The 18543-nt window shown below is 41.5% G+C and overlaps 1 protein-coding gene across 8 annotated transcripts in view; it reads left to right on the forward strand.

Moving 5' to 3' along the window:
* The window catches only part of LOC105499159 (tetratricopeptide repeat domain 13), a 102140-nt gene that overhangs the window by 57181 nt on the left and 26416 nt on the right, over positions 1–18543 (forward strand). For 3 of the 8 annotated variants that reach the window (XM_011771639.2, XM_011771643.2, XM_011771645.2), the window contains 8 exons: positions 2409–2492; positions 3321–3405; positions 7578–7687; positions 11460–11595; positions 12671–12750; positions 15219–15297; positions 15447–15526; positions 17288–18058. In XM_011771639.2, the coding sequence (XP_011769941.1) occupies positions 2409–2492; positions 3321–3405; positions 7578–7687; positions 11460–11595; positions 12671–12750; positions 15219–15297; positions 15447–15526; positions 17288–17402 (769 nt within the window). In that variant the 3' untranslated portion in view covers positions 17403–18058. Of the gene's footprint in view, positions 1–2408; positions 2493–3320; positions 3406–5353; positions 5569–7577; positions 7688–11459; positions 11596–12670; positions 12751–15218; positions 15298–15446; positions 15527–17287; positions 18059–18543 lie in introns of those variants that run through there. The other 5 variants (XM_011771640.2, XM_011771644.2, XM_071074449.1 and 2 more) reach the window with 3 other exon arrangements.

The raw sequence follows: 18543 nt of genomic DNA on the forward strand, positions 1-18543 counted from the left end.
TTGCAGATGTTTTCCTAGGGCGTCAGTCTTTAAGGTGTCCTAAAACATCATAGAAAATGATTAGATGGAGAATATTACATTTACCATAATATTCTGTTAATAATACTACATGGCTCTTGACAAGTCTCTCGTTGTGGAGGAAAAGCTCCCCGTCCCACCTCAACACACAAAGGGTTTGGATAAATAACACTCTCTGGTAACTAAGCTGCCATCTGGGGAGGGCAAGTCAGGTTGGCTGGAAAACTTCTGTTTTGTCCAGAGCCTCTGCTAGTTGGGGACATGGGTGAAATGCTCACTTCTTTACCCTTTCTTTATGTGCCTAGCTGCCTTCTAAATAAATGGTGAACAAATGTTAAAGAATATCAGTTTCAAGGGGACCTATATTATCAGCCCATCTTTTAATGAATTTAATTTTAGATAAAATGTATAAATATGGTAGTTGTGTCACCTCTAAAAGGCTTCTAGTTCAAGGAAGCTGAATTAAGAAAATATTATTCAGGCCAGGTGCAGTGGCTCAAGCCTGTAATCCCAGCACTTTGGGAGGCCGAGGTGGGTGGATTATGAGGTCAGGAGATCGAGACCATCCTGGCTAACACGGTAAAACCCTAAAACCCCGTCTCTACTAAAAATACAAAAAATGAGCCCGGTGTGGTGGCAGGCGCCTGTAATCCCAGATACTCGGAGACTGAGGCAGGAGAATGGCTTGAAGCCGGGAGGTGGAGCTTGTAGTGAGCCGAGATGGTGCCACTGTACTCCAGCCTGGGTGACAGAGCAAGACTCTGCCTCAAAAAAAGAAAAAGGAAAATATTCTATACACCTTTGACATTTAAGTTTGGGTTTTAATGGAAATATAATTTGTATGTATATATTTTTTTAACTTCTAGAAAACAAATTTATTTTCACCTTGTGACTTGTATATTCCTATTTCTCATGGAATAATTTGTGGTGTAGATAGGTAGACTCAAGCAACTAACTTTAATTGAAGACTACTGTGGATCAGCCAGTGTGCTGTGCTGTGCTGTGTGATGGGGATACAGAAGGGAAATACAGCCCCACCTACCGAAAGCTCACAGCAGACAGACCAGCAGACAACTACTATGCAGTGTGTTAAGAGTGAGGTGATCACATGCACAGGATGCCATGGGAACCTGGAGAAGGGGTGCCTGATTTAGCCTTCTGGTGCTACCAGAGCTATTTGGAAAAATGGAAAACAGAGAGGTGGGGTGATTAACATGGACCAATGGATGAGTTAGGTATGGTCAGAAAACTGTGACTAACTTGTTATGCCTGGTAGTGAGTTTGCAATTAAGGGAGTATCAGGAATTGAGGCTAGAAAGATAGGCAGAAGTCAGAACATAAATCATTCTATAGTCCAAGCTAAGGAATTTTTTCCCCTGAAGACAATGGTGAGCCATTCAGAGATTATAAGCAGAGAAGTAACAGGAACAGATTTACACATTGGGACGATCACCTTGGCAGCAGATGGCAAAATAGATTGGAGAGGAGGCAGGAACCTCGGAGGTAAGGGAGGAGATTGGAAAATCGTGTAGTTGTTCAGGTGGACAAGTGCCAAGGTCTCGAAAGCTGTATGGTAGTGAGTTGGAAAGGAAGAGCTAGACTCTTAGAAGGTAGAATCAGGAGCACTGGCAGTGGGCTGCAATCAGAGAGGGCATGGAGTTAGAGGAAGGCCACCTTCCCTCTCAGGTACATGGTGGTTCCATTAGGCGAGAGAGCACCAGAATGAAAAGTAGGTGAACACATTTAGTGGGGAGGCTGGGAGAAGTGTGGGGTGCAGGAGGGAATTCTTACTTGACAGTAACCTTTGAGGTTTGGGATGCCTGGTGGGAACCCAGGGAGCGATGTCCTGGGAGCAGTCGGCTGTGTCATGTGACTCAGCATGTTGGCTGAACATGGAGTTCTGGGGGAGAGTGTGAAAGAAAAGGATCAGAAGGGATAGAAATGTGAGGAAAAGAATATTCAGAGTGGATAGAGGAAAGGAGACTGCTAGTGAGCTAGAGAGCAAGACAGGGTGTTCGATGATGCTGTTGGGAAAACGGAGGGAGGGGGCATCACACTGCCCATAAGTGATGGGGTCCGTCAGAGGACGCTGATATGAAAGTCTGAAGCTCACTTCAGTGCTGGGGGATTTGTCTTCCCATTGTGACTGATCTGGCGCCGAGTTTGATGGCTCTCCTGCCAGGATAGGCCCCGTGAGCTGCCAGGCGGTCTTGCTAAGACGGTGCTTTGCTTCTCCACTCATTGACTATGAACTGAATTTCCCAGACTTTTTTTTCCCTACATTATTCTCATAGTTTCTTATTTTTTTAAAATTAGCTTTGAAATTAGATATTGGCTTAAGCATATTCTTCTATAAAAATATTCTTAATTTTATTATTTTTGCCTTATAGGGGTCAGGTGATCAACATGAGATACCTGGAATATTTTGAGAAAATACTTCATTTTATTAAAGATAGAATTCTTGTTTATCATGGGTAAGCCTTTAATTTTCTCCTTCTTAGTAATGAGTTGATTTCATGTATTTTATATTTGTTGTATTTTTGAAACTTGAGAACTAAGCCTGTTGACAGGCTAAACAAGGGCTATCAAATTTTTACATAGTGTTTAGAATCATAAAGGCTTTCATAATCACTTTCTTTTTAATAACTCTACAAAATCCATAGACCTCAACTGAAGTGTTAACTTTACATGCACTATTGTGACTTTTCTAGTCTCTTTCTTCTATAAAGCAGGATGTTTCTTTGGGTTTATCTGTTAGGGATTTCACCTTTAATACTTATTCTCCTTCACTTGAAAGGCAGGATGGTATAGACAAAACAGTGAGCAGAACACTAGGGGAAAAAGATCTGCATGCTTAAATATCACCAAGTAAATATAAAATTGGTGGAAAAACCTAGCAGAATACTTTCATTTGAGCAACTTTAGAAAGGAAAAAAGCAAAACAAAACATCTACATCTAATTTTAGAGCTGGAACAGGAAAATCAGGGTTTCAGAACCAAACTCATAACCATACATGTTCACACAAACACTGGCTGTTGATCCATTCTGCTTTTTCCTGTTTTGCCTTCTAAATGTTTCCTTAATTCTCATCTGCTGCTGTTTCCTTAATTTTTATCTGTAGTCCAAAACTCATTAGAATTGAACTATCCCATTATTTAGAAACTTTATTTGTGGCCTACCATTTTGAATATTGAGCTACTCAAAATTGAGGTCAATTTATTTAACTTAAAGATAATAGCATGATTAATTATTACAATTCTGCATTAATCTCAGTTGCCATCTCTCTCTGTCTCTCTTTAAGAGCTAACAATCCTAAAGGATTGCTGGAAGTTCGAGAAGCCCTGGAAAAGGTACACAAAGTAGAAGACCTTCTTCCAATTATGAAGGTAACTTTAACATCAGCATGGCAGTCCATGTTTTTAGAGGAAAAGAAAACCAACAGCACTTTCTAAAAAAGAATTCAGAATTATTAAATGCTATTTGAAATCACTAGTATGAACACATTCTGAAAAATAACCAAAATAAAAGAACATACAGGCATCAGACTCAGCTTGCGAGGAAGCAGTTAATATAGAAAAAAGAAAACTTAAAAATACTTATAATTGAATTCTGCTTCTGGCCACAGCTGAGTAACTGGTACTCAGCTGCCCTTCCACATGATTGCAGTTATAAAACTGGACAAAATATAAGTCAGTTATTTTCAGGCACTGGCTCATTACAAGACTCTGAACCTCACTGTCACCCCTGGTTTCTACTGGGAGTATTTATTAGACCACTGCATGGTAATGTGGAGCCCAAGCAGAGTACAGTGGTCTTGCTAAGCTAAGGAGGTAGAGAGTGGAGTTTGGGTCTGCCAAAGTGGCTGGAATTTGCAGAGCAGAGTATAGAAGAGAAGGAGGCCATGTAGGCTGGGGAGTGTTCAGGGGTCAATGTGAGCACTCCTTTTCATGCTTGACTAAGACCTTGATCATGAACATGCAGTGAAAGACCGTGAGAGGCTCAGCAGAGAGTAGCTGCTGTGGGGAAGAAAGCTGAGCAGAGGTATCAGAGGTGTATGTGCTGAGAGACATTGGAGTTTCGGTCTTGCCAATGTGGATGGATCCTGTGAACACCTCAGGCGTTTAGTTAAGACCTCAGAAAGGACACGCTGTAAAAGTAAGACCACACTCTACAGTAACGCCCACAACCTAGGACTGAGAACCATTTCTAAATAGACTGCCCTAACAAAGAATGAAACTAAGTCTAAAGGATTAAATGGATCTGCTAGTGATTTTACTACCTGTCAAAACTCAGTACCCTTTAAAGGAAGGCAAAATAACCTATACTCTTTAATTACTAGAGAAGTAAATGCCATTGTTTGAATGTGTTCCCCCCAAAATGAATGTGTGTCGGAACGGAATCCTCAGTACACACATGTTGGGAGGTGGAGCCTAATGGGAAGTGTTTAATGGCAGAGCCCTCATGAATGGATTAATGCCGTTATAAAAAGGGCTTCGGGGAGTGACCTCTCTTGCCCTTCCACCTTCCGTCATGTGAGGCAGCAGTAAGAAGGCTCACATCAGATGCTGGCACCTTGATCTTGGACTTCCCAGCCTCCAGAATAAATTTCTGGTTTTGTTTTGTTTTGTTTTGTTTTTGAGACAGAGTCTTGCTCTCTTGCCCACACTGGGTGACAGAGTGAGACCCCATCTCCTTAAAAAAAAAAAAAAAAAATAGATAGTATGATCCAGGTATACCAGGCAAATGCTAATGAGAAGAAAAGTATGTGTGGCAATATCAATAATGGAAACATTTGAATTCAATGGGAAGAACACTACAAGGGACAGAAATTATTTGACTAAAGTATAATCCATTAAGAAATTATAACTGTGTGAACCTTTCCTCCATCTAGGAGTAAAACTACCCCAAAACATTCCAACAGCAGTTAGAATTGCTTTTCCAATTAGTGATTTGAACACTAACATGGAACTTCAGTAAATGTTTTCCTTGTAGCTATAGTAGATGAGATTGATTCATGTAAAATTTAGGAAATTTGTATGAATAAGCAAAGTGTGTCCATTTCTAAGGAATAACGAGGAAGTAGCATATCATGAACACAGGTAAGCATCTGACCCAGGACCCACATCTGCCTGGCTGGGTGTGGATGAGCCTATTTTACAGTTATTCCAGGTTTTTGTCTGCTGAAGACCAAATATTCTGGCCAGACCTACCTTGGAGAGTTTATTGTGAGGGTCTGATGCACTAACACAGCGGCCCTCAACCTTCTCAAACTCACTGTGTTGACTCAGTAAACATGTTCAGATGCCCCCTTTACTTACTCTTTTATTGCACTAGGATGAACTTCATAGAGAATATGTCTCACCTACTAAAAAATGTCCACGCAAAGTCATCTCAGTATCTCAGTTCACACAATGTCCACACAGTGTATCTCAGTATGTGGAAATTCGGGCATGCCTTCTCTAGAAGCCGGAAAGCAGCAGCCAGTGCTTCACACCTGCACATAAAATCATGGTGAATGTGACAGTTACAAGTCCGTCAGCCCCATATCTGTGAGTTATTTGGTGAGCTACGTTGTCATTCGCAATGTGGTTTTCTGAAATGGTAAACCATGCTTAGCAAAGCTCCAAGCTATATATAGTATACTCCTTAATGTATATGCTATTTGCATTCCTGGCAAATTCAGTGGTATGAAAACTTATAATAAATAATCAGTGTTTAAGTGCAAAACAGTCTGGTTCCAGGCCCACATATTGATTAAATGATAAACATGTTCTTCATCTACATGAAAATCCAGTGGGACATTAGAAAATCATACATTATGTGTGACAATCCCCTGTACTGTGGGACATATAGTAAGCTTGGCTCCCAACTCTCCAATCCCTGTAACAATCAGTCTCCCATAAATTCCCTCAGTGCCCCACAGGGGGCAGAATGGCTTCACCACAGGCCCTGAGATGTAGCATATAGAAAGGAAACTGGAGTGTGTGCGAGGGCTCTTCTGCTGCCTTCTTGTGGGTATTCTAGTCAGGCATTTAGATGTCCTGTGGTATTAGGCAGAATACAGCATCAGCTTAGGGAGATTTTAATATTTTATATGTCTTTGTTTAAGAAGAAAAACAGAGTGGGCTACAAGACTGTAGTTACTTAGCATGCCGCCGGAGAGACGCGGCATCGCCAGTCTCAATGCGCCTCTTGGTGTGAAGTCCCAACTGTTTGGAAGATGTAAGATGTTTGTTCTCTGTGGTGGGATGACATTCCACTTCAGCATTATACATCCAGCTTTTACCCAGGATTACGGATATATTGGTACTTTGCAAGGCACACACAGCGGAATATACAACAAGATATTTCAGTGTTTAAAGTGCTTGGTGAAATGCACCAGGTCAGCTTCCACTGAAAGGCACAACGGTGCTGTTGATGAAAACCAAGTTAACGTGTATGTCAGCGCCCCCTAGAGGCGGTTTGTTAGCAAGTAACGCGGACTGGAATTCACCAAGGCCTTTGGGCCCACATTCCAACTCTGCGGCTTCCCTGCTGGCTGGGACTCAGCCAGACTTTGCCTCACCTAGTTCGTTTCTCATCTGTAAGATTGAGACCATACCTAGTGCTATCAGTATGTTGTGAGGATTAGATGAGAATTGGCACATAGTGTGTTAGCGCATTTCTTCTGAAAGTAGTTTTTTTGCATGAAAGATGCTTGCCTGTTCAGTGCCTGCTGTGGCCCTGATGGCCTGTGCCACTCATCCTCTGGCTTCTGGGCTGCTGGTGACACCTGGTGCATCTTTCTGTTTCTAGACAAACTCTCCCCTCATGAAGCAGCAGCCTCTCTTACGTTACTGTTGCTTCTCTTAACTTCCAGTCCATCAATTTTTTTAAAAAGGCAATATTAAGTTAACTGAATTTGGGGGTCATTTTCTGAAACTTGTTTATTGCCATTGCAGGTTTGTCCCAAATGTTTTAAACAGAAAGCTAACATCTGAAACTGTGTTCATACACTTATCACCCCGAAGGCCATTCTTAACTCTGAGTAATTCCTTTAACTTAACTGACTTCTCTGTGGCCCACAGAGTTGGGTGGGTGTGGGTGTGGGTGTGAATGAAGTTCTCCAGTTAGTGGATATAATCCTGGCTACTATTCAGAAAAATCAGACTCTGCTTTGAGCACTAGTATGAGAGTTGCATTTTTGAGTTACAGGATGTTAGGTGCAACTATTCTGCTGTGATTCAAAGTTGCTGCCTACTAAGATGGGCATGAGAAAACATTCAAAGGGAGCTCTTAGAAGTGAGCAGTGCCCCTTCTTGATGAAAAGAACCTGTGAGCTTTCGGTGCTGAGGTTCTCTGCTGGCCTCTGGTGGGAGCTGTGGGGAGCGTAACCTGGGCTCTGTTGGGGCCTGAGGACAGGCAGAGATGTCCTTGGCCACCAGGACACTATCTCTTGTATCGGATGACCTCCTTGGCTTTTTAAAAACATGTAAGGTAGAGCCAGCGCTACAGAATTGCAGTTGGGGTTTACAGTGAATGAAACACTAGTAACGTGAATTTTCTTTTTCCCTGAAAGCAGTTTAATACTAAAACAAAGGATGGGTTCACTGTGAACACGAAAGTTCCCAGCCTTAAAGACCAAGGGAAGGAATATGATGGATTCACAATCACGATTACAGGAGACAAGTATGTGCGCTTCTTAATGTGGTGTAAGCTAGAGACGAGGCAGGAAGGGTGCCTGTGCTTATTGTCGCTGTAGAGTTTTGTCATGTTGAACTTTTGCTCCATCCTGAAATGAAAAGTATCAAGGTCCAGTGAGCAGTTATAACCAGTTATTTTTTAAAATGTGACATCTAAAGTATTATACCAGCAGATACATTTTCTGACTGTCTAAATCTAAGGACTTTCTAGATACTAAGTATGATGTAGTTTGTGGAAGACATTCTTCTGGGTTTTTGAAGTTCCTTGGGGGGCGCGAGGGAGGCTTTTACTAATAAAATGAAAAAAGATGAGCAGTTGGCAGATTGAAGTCCCTTGTAGATTTAAATATATATATATGTAAGCCAATCTATCTATCTATCTATCTATCTATCTATCTATCTATCTATCTATATGTAGAGAGAGAGAAACAGCTTTAATAATTAATGAGTAGTATAATCTTATAGAAAATTTAGAATATACAGATAAGCAAAATTAACAAAATAAAAATCAAGTTATTTTCTTTAAAAACTGAGGTTAGACTGTTCCACTATTTACCCTTACCATTACATTATCACAGTCATTTCCCCAGTCATATTCTTAAAAGTATTTTTAGTAATTGCATAATATTCCACTGTATAGATGTAGAATTTCTCTGATCTTTTTGTTATTGACCACTTAGGGTATTTCTCATTGTTTTACTTTATAAATAGCACTGTAGTAAACATTTTTGTTAACTCTAGTTTTATTTACATCTGAAATCCAAGCTTTCTCTGTCAGCCTCCATATTCCTTGAATTGTGGGTGGAATTGCCTTGAGCTGTGCACGTGCACACCCACACACACCCCCCCACCACATACACACACCCCATCTTCAGGTGCATAGCCTTGGGAAGTGCCATGCCCTCCCCCTGGTTTCCACCTGCTCAACAGTAAGACTGTGACTCACTTTCTGCAGCCCCTCTGCCTCTTGGGCTCTGACTTTCTCACATACTTTTCCTCTAAGCTACAAGGAGCCACCTCTTCAAGTTTCACATCAAAACTTAAACAGGGTAGGGCGCGGTGACTCACGCCTGTAATCCCAGCACTTTGGGAGTCTGAGGTGGGCAGATCATGAGGTCAGGAGTTCAAGACCATCCTGGCTAACACGGTGAAACCCCGTCTCTACTAAAAATACAAAAAAATTAGCTGGGAGTGGTGGCGGGTGCATGTGGTCCCAGCTACTTGGGAGGCTGAGGCAAGAGAATGGCGTGAACCCAGGAGGCGGAGGTTGCAGTGAGCCAAGATTGCGCCACTACACTCCAGCTTGGGCGACAGAGCAAGACTCCGTCTCAAACAAACAAACAAACAAACCAACAAAAAACAACTTAAACAGGTCTTCATGAGTAAACACCAGTTCAGCAACTTCCAGATTTCGGGGCTTTTCTATATCTTTGAAGTCTTGATCTTCACCTCAAGCTTCTTATCAAAGTACGTTCCCAATAAAGATCATTCTCCCCTCATTGCAGGGTGTGCTATTTAATGTAAAAAGTGTTTTCCTCCCTTTTCACACATCCATGATATGTATCCTCAGATCAGATTCCCAAACAGAAATGAAATTACTATATAAGTACAGTTGATCTTTGAATAAGTCCGGGGTTAGGCGGATTGACCTTCCCACCCCTAGCAGGCAAAAATTTGCATATAACCTTTGACTACCCCCAAATTTAATAGCCTACTGTTGACCAGAAGCCTTACCAAAAACATAAACAGCTGATTAACACATATTTTATATGTATTACATTTTGTATTCTTACAGTAAAGTAGGCTAGGGAAAAGAAAATGTTATTAAGAAAGTAGGCTGGGTTCGGTGGCTCCCGCCTGTAATCCTAGCACTTTGGGAGGCCAAGGCAGGCGGATCATGAGGTCAGAAGTTCGAGACCAGCCTGGCCAATATGGTGAAATCCCATCTCTACTAAAAATACAAAAATTAGCCAGGCATGGTGGCACGCACCTGTAATTCCAGCTACTCAGGAGGCTGAGGCAGGAGAATCGCTTGCACCTGCAAGGGGAGGTTGCAGTGAGCCAAGATCACGCCACTGCACTCCAGCCTGGTGACAGAGTGAGACTCCGTCTCAAAAAAAGAAAAAAAAGAAAATCATAAGGAAAATAAACTTAACTATGTATTAAGTGGAAGTGGATCCTCATAAAGGTCTTCATCCTCATTATCTTCACATTGAGTAGGCTGAGGAGGAGTTGGTCTTGCTGTCTCAAGGGTGGCAGAGGCGGAAGAAAATCCTCGTATAAGTAGATCCATGCAGTTTAAACCCATGTTGTTCAAGGGTCAACTGTACATGAAATTTCTCCCCCTGAAATGTGACATCTTTCCTCAATTGCCTGCTTCACTCCACTTATTGCCTCCCTTGCTCTGGGCCTCCTGACCCCTTGAGACGACTCTGCCTGGCATCCCATCTCCTGTCTCCTGCTTCAGCAGCGCTTCACCAATGTTGCTAAAGCTCCACCTCACTGGACGTTCCCCTAGCTCCACAAATCTCTCCCCTCTCCATACGCAGCCATTTCCTGTGGCTACCCAAACCAGCTTCCCTCCCAGGCATTCACAGCCTCTTACAAAGTGGCCTCAGACATTTCCTGCTTGACCTGGACCATTTCCCTGTTGGAACCTGGCCTGCTAGTCCGACTGGAATGCTTGTTCCCCAGTTCACCTCTGCTTTCTGATGTCTGGGTCTCTCACTCCCATCCCGACCCACGGTCAGGCCACTTCTCCCATGAGACCTTTCCTGCTTTTTTCTATGTTGTCCAAATTAGATTCTTTTTTTGAACCTCTGATGAGCTACATTATGACCTGAATCATGGTTTCATAATAATTTGTGGCCCTTGGCCAGAAGTGGTGGCTCATGCCAGCATATTGGGAGGCCAAGATGGGAAGATTGCTTGAGGCCAGGAGTTTGAGACCAGCCTGGGCGACATGGTGAGACTCTGCCTCTGCAATGGATTTTTAAAAATAACTACAGGTGCGTACCAGTAGTCCCAGCTACTCAAGAGGCTGAGGCAGGAAGATCACTTGAGCCCAAGAGTTTGAGGCTACGGTGAGCTATGATCATGCCACCGCTCTCCAGCCTGGATGGTAGAGCAAGATCCCATCTCTAATAATAATAATTTGTGGCCCAGTTTCTTCCTTCCTTCCTCAATCAAGGCAGCAGCTGGGCTTTTCTTTGTAGGCTCCAAGGACTAAATGCAAACTTTGCTAGTGGCGTTATACAAAAAATGCCTGTTGTATCAAACTTATATCCTCCATAGAACCTAAGTGGACCTTAAGCTCCACTTTTTTTTTGTTTTGATAAAAAACAAAAACATGTTGTCGTCCCTGAACTATCTTCCTACACACAGTTCTTGCTTGTGACCTTTAATCCTAATGGGGTGGCTTGGAAAATATTTACTGGTCATTTAAATGCATTCTTTACTGTGTGTAATTGTTTTCCACATATTAGCTTAAGTTTGTGTAATAAGTACATGTAGTTAGACTTAACTGTGAGCAAATGAGTTACTGATCACTTAAAGGTGAGGCAACTATCACATTTTATGAAGAAATAATGCATTCTCATGACACCTGCCTTGCTTGTCTGTAGTTAGAAAGGTAAGGCACATTCTTGTGTATGTTTAGTGCCACATCAGCGTGCTCTTTGGTTTTTAAAAAAAACTTTGTATGTTTGGCTGTTTGAACTTATAATATATGCCTTTGACACTTATTTTTGTATTTTCAGAGTTGGCAATATATTATTTTCTGTGGAAACTCAAACCACGGAAGAAAGGACACAATTATATCATGCTGAAATAGATGCGCTTTATAAAGATTTGACAGCAAAAGGAAAAGTATTGATTCTTTCATCAGAATTTGGGGTAGGTTTCTCTTTGTTTCCATTTTTCTGTTCTTCTCATGATTATTTTTAAAACTTTTTGAACCTCTGCCCTTTCATTGAGATTGTACATCTTATGCTTGAAATTGGGTTGAATTGACCTAAAAAATATTTCTTATTTCTTATAGGCAAAAATTCTCGTATTTAGTAACTACAGTAATGGGGAGGATAATAAATTAATAATTTAGTACTGTGCTACAACATTATCATAAGTTTGAACTTTGACAAGATATAAAAAAGTTGGTCCATAATGAAAATGACCTGTTCTTCACCTTTTCCTTCCATTTTCTTCCCTTCATTGTGGTTGTTGCTTATAACGATATATTTATAATGAGCTTTTGAATGTAAACTGGATGATGTATTCTGATGAGTTAATGGCAAGGAAAGTACAATGAAGTTGTGTATACTTTGCACTTAGTGGCCCTTTCCTGGTCTGTGGCTTCCTCCCTTGGTTGTCCGCCTGGACTCGAGGTGGCGTCGTTGCAGGCAGCAGGGTATGGTGGACATTCTATCCCCACCACGCCCCCTCCCTGTGTTCTGCAGTGGACGGATGCCCCTTACCCTTGAAAAGTCACCTTATTTCTCCAACATTTAATCACTGCATCCATATAATTAAACATCTAAGTTTATATACATAATTGAGCATCATCCAAATCTCAATGCAGAGTAGGGGAAGGGGCTTACCCAGATCGTTTGGGGTAAGGATGCATGTTGTTTGAGGAAACATATTTGGTGTTAATAAATGCCTTTTAAAATTTTAGTCACAATATATATTTTGACATTTCAAATAACATTAAAGGAGACTGAGATTTTTATGTTTATCAAAGAGTTGCCATTTAAGAAACAGCTGGGAAAACATTGCTCTAAATTGAACTAAATTGGAAAAAATGATACAAAAGGGTATAGAATATTCAAGAATTTGAAAAGTAGGTTCTTATGGGAGAGGAAGAAAACAATCCTTTTCTCGATGTAAATTATTCTTGTGTGTCCTGTCACCTAATGAAAAATTAGTTCGTAATCTAGTATTTAAGTTTATGAGCCTGTGTCTTTTTTTCTAGGAGGCTGATGCTGTCTGCAACTTAATATTATCCTTAGTTTATTACTTTTATAATTTAATGCCACTCTCTCGAGGATCCAGGTAAGTAATATCCAGTCATTAAAATTATTTTAAATTGAGAAATGTGTTCTTTTTTGCTTATCCTTCCTGTTATGGATGTAGGTACAGAGTACACAAAGAAATGGTAAGGAACTCCCTATTTTTTTTCCAAAATCTACACGAAAAAATATTTCCTTAGTCTATCACATCATCAAAAGAATTATAGAAGACAGTTCTAATATACTGTGCTTACAGTGCTTAATAGGATAGGGATTCATCCATTCAACACAAGTTCATGGGAAGTTTACTGTGTACCATGCGCCGTGCTCAGTGTGTTTTGATTTTTTGTGTCTGCCAGCCTCTTACTGAACCTCCTCCTCCTCTCCCTTTTCCATTTTGGGCTGTCAGGCGACCCGTAATCCTCATGTTTTATACTTTGGGGCCACCAGTCACTCTGTACTATTTTTATTATTTTTGATAAATTCTTGCTACTTGTATATCAGGAGCTTTTTAGGTATCATTAAAACAAGGGCTATGACTGTAGAGTTTTCATTTCATTCTCCTTTTCCCAGTACTGTGTGCAGTAAATCATGTAAATGGCCTTTTGCCATTGCTGGCACATAGTTGAACTTAAGATGTTTTGGCTAAAAATAATACACTTGAATGTCTTTATCTTTGATTAATGCTTTAGGAAGTAAAACTCCCCTAAACGCGATAGTAAATTTGGTTATAGTATTTAAGACTCATTGAAATGAAATAGAAACATAAATGTTATCTTATCAGCATAATATTGCTAGTTGTGTCCACTGAATAAGTGATGTGAGGCCTGTACACATCACTGCCTGTGGGCCCCACGTGCAGGCACCGTGCTCAACAGCCAGCATCTGTCCTTTGTCCTTTGTCCTTTTTCCTTGCAGCAGTTCTGCTGGCTCCTGTGTGACATTGAAGGAAGTGCAGCTCTGATTGTCCTCAACTCTCCCTCATCCCTACATCTCTTTAGTCCTAAATAGTCTGTTGGTTGTGCTTCCCACACTTCCGTTTCTCTCTTCCCTATACCCGCTGCAGCTAGCTTTGCTCCTGCTCCTCTCTGTGCCCTGCGGCTCTCCAGCACCTTCTGAAAACTATGGGCTCAAGCCGAGCTTGGCAGCACGCACAGTGCACAGTGCCAGCCCTGCCCTGCCCCGGTTTGCCTTGGCTGCAGCACCGCTCTCTTCCGCTGCTCTTTCTCCTCCCCTTGGCTCTCCGCATGGGCTATCCGCCACATCTCCTTGCCTTCTCTGCCGCTTTCATCTTCAGCCCTGGGGCCCTGGAGGATGCAGGGCACATGTCTTTAGCCTCTGAAGTCTTCCCTGCTGGAGAACCCCATGAATCACCTTGACTTGCTTTTCTTGGTGTCCGCCTGTGGCACTTGTTAGCTTTCTCTGAAGGTGCTCATGCCATCCTTTCCCCCTGCTAGGATGCATTATCTCATGGGCGAGAGCTGTCTTTATCTTGAGCCGATTTGTTTTGGGAAAAGCACAACACTGTGGTTACAATAGCGGGTCCCATGGCCTTTTGCCAGCTTCTTCCACCCAGAACCAGCCAGCTCCCTCTCTCCCCTCACCAAGAGCAGAAGCACAGCACCTTGCAAATGCCTCCTACCCCAGACCTGCACATTCACAGCTCTATACTCGTTCTGGAGTGACAGGGCAGCAGACCTTGCCCCACGAGCCTCCGAGCCAGCAGGCAAAGGTATCCCACAATCTCCTGGCCTCTAACAGCCACCTCGGAGCCCTGGCAGTTCACACGCACGCCCAAAGCTCCAAACCATCTATCCGTTAGTACATTGTGAGAATGTATTCTGCATTTCTTCCTTGAAGGCCAGCATTTCTAATGCTTAAAAAGTAAGACTAACATATGTATTTGTATTTATTGTATACATGCATTGCTGGAGTGCAGTGGCACGATCTCAGCTCACTGCAACCTCTGCCTACCAGGTTCAAGCGATTCTCCTGCCTCAGTCTCCCAAGTAGCTGGGACTACAGGCGCTTGCTGCCACTCCTGGATAATTTTTTGTATTTTTGTTAGAGATGCGGTTTTGCCATGTTGGTCAGGCTAGTCTTAAACTCCTGACCTCAAGTGATCCACCTGCCTCGGCCTCCCAAAATGTTGGGATTACAGGCATGAGCCACTATGCCCAGCCTGATGTTTGTGTTTTTAGTAGAGACAGGGTTTCACCATATTGCTCTCAAACTCCTGACCTCAAGTGATCTGTCCGCCTTGACCTCCCAAAGTGCTGGGATTACAGGTGTGAGCCACCTCGCCTGGCCAGTAAATACATTCTAATAGTAAATAGTAAACTATTCTTAAATAAATAGACATATTTTCATGTTAAATGAAACATTTAGTGTTTTATTCGAAAGAAATTTTGAATAAATTTTATCTTGCATGATGGGAAGTCCATGGTGAAATTTACCATGGTAAGTATAGACCGTTCAGGATGGATTGACCACTGTTCTTTATTTAAATAGTGTAATCGCTTACTCGGTCATCGTGGGAGCGCTGATGGCAAGTGGAAAAGAAGTAGCAGGAAAAATTCCCAAAGGGAAGGTACGTTGGAGGGGAAGGGAGACATGCTTGGTTGTATGTTAAGTCCCAATTGACAGATTTTTATTTTAAGGTACACAAATTACACCAATCTCCAGCCGAGCCTGTGTCCTCCACATTTAGTAACGTTCCTAAATGTCTTTCTTTTTCAGTTAGTAGACTTTGAAGCTATGACAGCCCCTGGTTCAGAGGCCTTTAGCAAAGTCGCCAAAAGCTGGATGAACTTGAAAAGGTAACTACTTGAGGGGGGTCCACACAGTATCATAACTGGAGGAGGAAGGGGAGTTTCCTGTTACTTGGAGCTCCGTGAAAACTGGAATTGTTATACTCATTTTTATAAGTTAATGTGTAGTAAAATGAATTTGATCCACTTTTTCAAGGTTAAAGTGTTTTGCTGTTGTATAAGATAACCTTTTAAGGGTGAATGTATGGATAAAAATGGACTATGAAGGCCAGGCACGGTAGCTCACACCTGTAATCGCAGCACTTTGGGACACTGAGGTGGGAGGATCATTTGAGGCCAGGAGTTTGAGACCAGCCTGGGCAACATAGTGAAACTGCTCCCCTCTACAAAAAAAATTAAAATTAGCCGGGCATAGTGGTGTGTGCCTGTAGTCCCAACTACCTGGGCAGCTGAAGCAAGAGGATCACTTGAGCCTAGGAGTTTGAGGCTGCAGTGAGCTATGGTTGCACCACTGTACTCCAGCCTGGGTGACAGAGTGACACCTTGACTCTTAAAAAAAAAAAAAAAAAAAGAACCATGAATAAAAAATTTAAAAAGTAGTTGGCGAAAGAAAATTACCAAAATCTTATTTATATGATCAGGTATTCACTTCTTTTGGCCTACTTACTCTTCGGCTCAGTATTCAGGAGTGTTTGAACTTGTAGACAGAGCCCATTTTACATTACACTGAGTGGTAGCACTTAGCCTACTTAGTGCATTTTATTGCAGCCAGGAATTTTATAGCAGCCAGGAATTATCCCTGACAGTCACTGTGTGTGAGGAGTCTAGCAGACCGTGATCGTTCCTGGCTCTTGTTTCCAGAAGCACTGGAGAGGACTGTGTGAATTTGAAGTGTGTGAAATTAAACTCATAGATGCCTCAGTAGTTAATGAAGAATAAGTAAGCCTCACTGTTCAACCTTCGTTATTCTTGCCCCTTCTCCTGCTTTTTCACATCCCAACCACCCCCAGTTTTGCCTTTCACATCTATTTGACATAGCAACCACTCTATTGCTGGGTAATTTATATTCTGTTTAAAACAGAAAAATTTGTGCCTGTAGTCCGCCATTGCTCAATTTGTACTTTAGCTTTGCAATGAAAGCTTCTAACAGTTACACCTTGTCCTGGTACATTCTTGTTTCAGGTTTATTAGTTTGCACATGTTTTAGTAATATGACCCCCAGGCCAAAGGTCTTGCTTCTGTTTTTACATAATTGTACAATGAATCTTTTGAACATTCTTTAAGGAATTGTACAATGTGAATCTTTTGGACGTTCTTTAAGGAAGGAATAACAATGCTACCTTACATCCTGCAGTTGACACTTTACAGTGTACCTCGAAATACCTTATCTCATTCAGAGCTCATGGTAACTCTGCGAGTTAAGAACACTGTCCCTGTGACAGATCAGGGAAGTGCAGCCTAGAGAAGTAAAGAAAGCTAATAAGGAGTGAAGCTGGACCTGAAACCTGTGTCTTTTGATTCCAAGCCCAGCATGCACCACAGCTGGACATGTAAATCAAGAGTTTAATTTTCTTTTTCAAAGCTCTGGTTTAACTTCCAAGCAACTTGTCACACGTCGGCTGATACCACAGGCCATTGTGAGAGGAGCCATTCTGTTCACAGCTCCTCCCTGCCTTTCTAACATTGTTTGATATTACAGAATGAATATAATAAATATAATGATAGGAAAAAATATAAGCTCTGCCTTTTTTTTTTTTTTTGCAAATTTTGTTAATTTTCATACCGCTACTTTGTGTTTTTCTTTTTCAGTATTTCACCTTCTTATAAGACTCTTCCGTCAGTATCAGAAACGTTTCCAACGTTAAGATCGATGATTGAGGTGCTAAACACGGACTCTTCTCCACGTTGTCTTAAGAAACTCTAGTTCTGTTGTATTTATACAAGTAAAGGGCCGGACCTCTTGCTTCTTAAGTTATTTTTTAAAACATGGAATTATAAAGAAATTAGGTCCTCTATTACTTTTGATACCAATTTTTGATAGGAATTGAATACTTGAAATCATTTTCTTTACTTTTCTGAACCATAACGAAAATCATGAAAGAAGCTTTCGGGGGAAAAAGCTACTTGACTTGGAGGGAAAGTGTATTAGCCAGCAACCTGTTGGTTTCCACTTATAAAGTCATATAACTCCTTTCTTACAGTAAAAAAAAACCATTTTCCTCAACAACTAAAAATAATAATGAAGATGAACAAAAACAAAACCAAATAGGAGTGTTTGTATTCCTTTAGAGATTTGAATATTTTTCAAACTTTCTTTTTACGCACATTGTGATAGAGCATCTTTTGTTGACTCACGTAACCTCCATGTGTGGGTCCTTCGTTTTATTAGAACTGTGGAAGAAGGTTCCTGGGCCATCAGTATGTGTTGCAGAGCTCACACCCAGGAACACTTATTTTGAACAATACAGACAGTATTTGCCAATGTCCCAAATGCTGAATTATTGAACCATGTTTTTTTTTCCTTTGTTGAAAAAAATAAACCGGGGTGATTTCTATAAATCACCAGTTTTTGGCACTGGATTATGTATGTGTTTATTTTGTGAACCAGTTTCACTTTCAGGTATAAGAACATTCAGAAAATCTCTCTCGTTTTTTTTCCCAGGCACGGTAAATGACAGTGAGTAAAATGGGTTAATTAAAACTGCTGCTGTTTCCAAATGGCACCATCCATTAGCAAGCCTGCTCTTCTCTCCCTTCTACAGGATGCACCTTCCATCTCTTCGCTTGACCACTTCTCCCTGTACATTGTAATTTCTCTTGGACCACTTCTGTAGTCTCCTGACTCATCTTCCTGCTACTGCTCTGTTTAAACCCCACAGCCTCCCTTTGTCCTAAAATGAAACGCAGTCTCTTGCTGTAGCCTAGCTGACGTGGCTCTGTTTCTCAAACTGAATCTCTTACTCCCCACACTCCCCTTTGTTTGCACCATCAACTCACCTAACCTTTTCCTTCCTTGAGAACCATTCAGTTAACTTGACACTGTCCAATAGAACATTCTGTGATGA

The sequence above is a fragment of the Macaca nemestrina genome, chromosome 1 (genome assembly GCF_043159975.1).
Source record: "Macaca nemestrina isolate mMacNem1 chromosome 1, mMacNem.hap1, whole genome shotgun sequence".
In the NCBI taxonomy this organism is placed as follows: domain Eukaryota; kingdom Metazoa; phylum Chordata; class Mammalia; order Primates; family Cercopithecidae; genus Macaca; species Macaca nemestrina.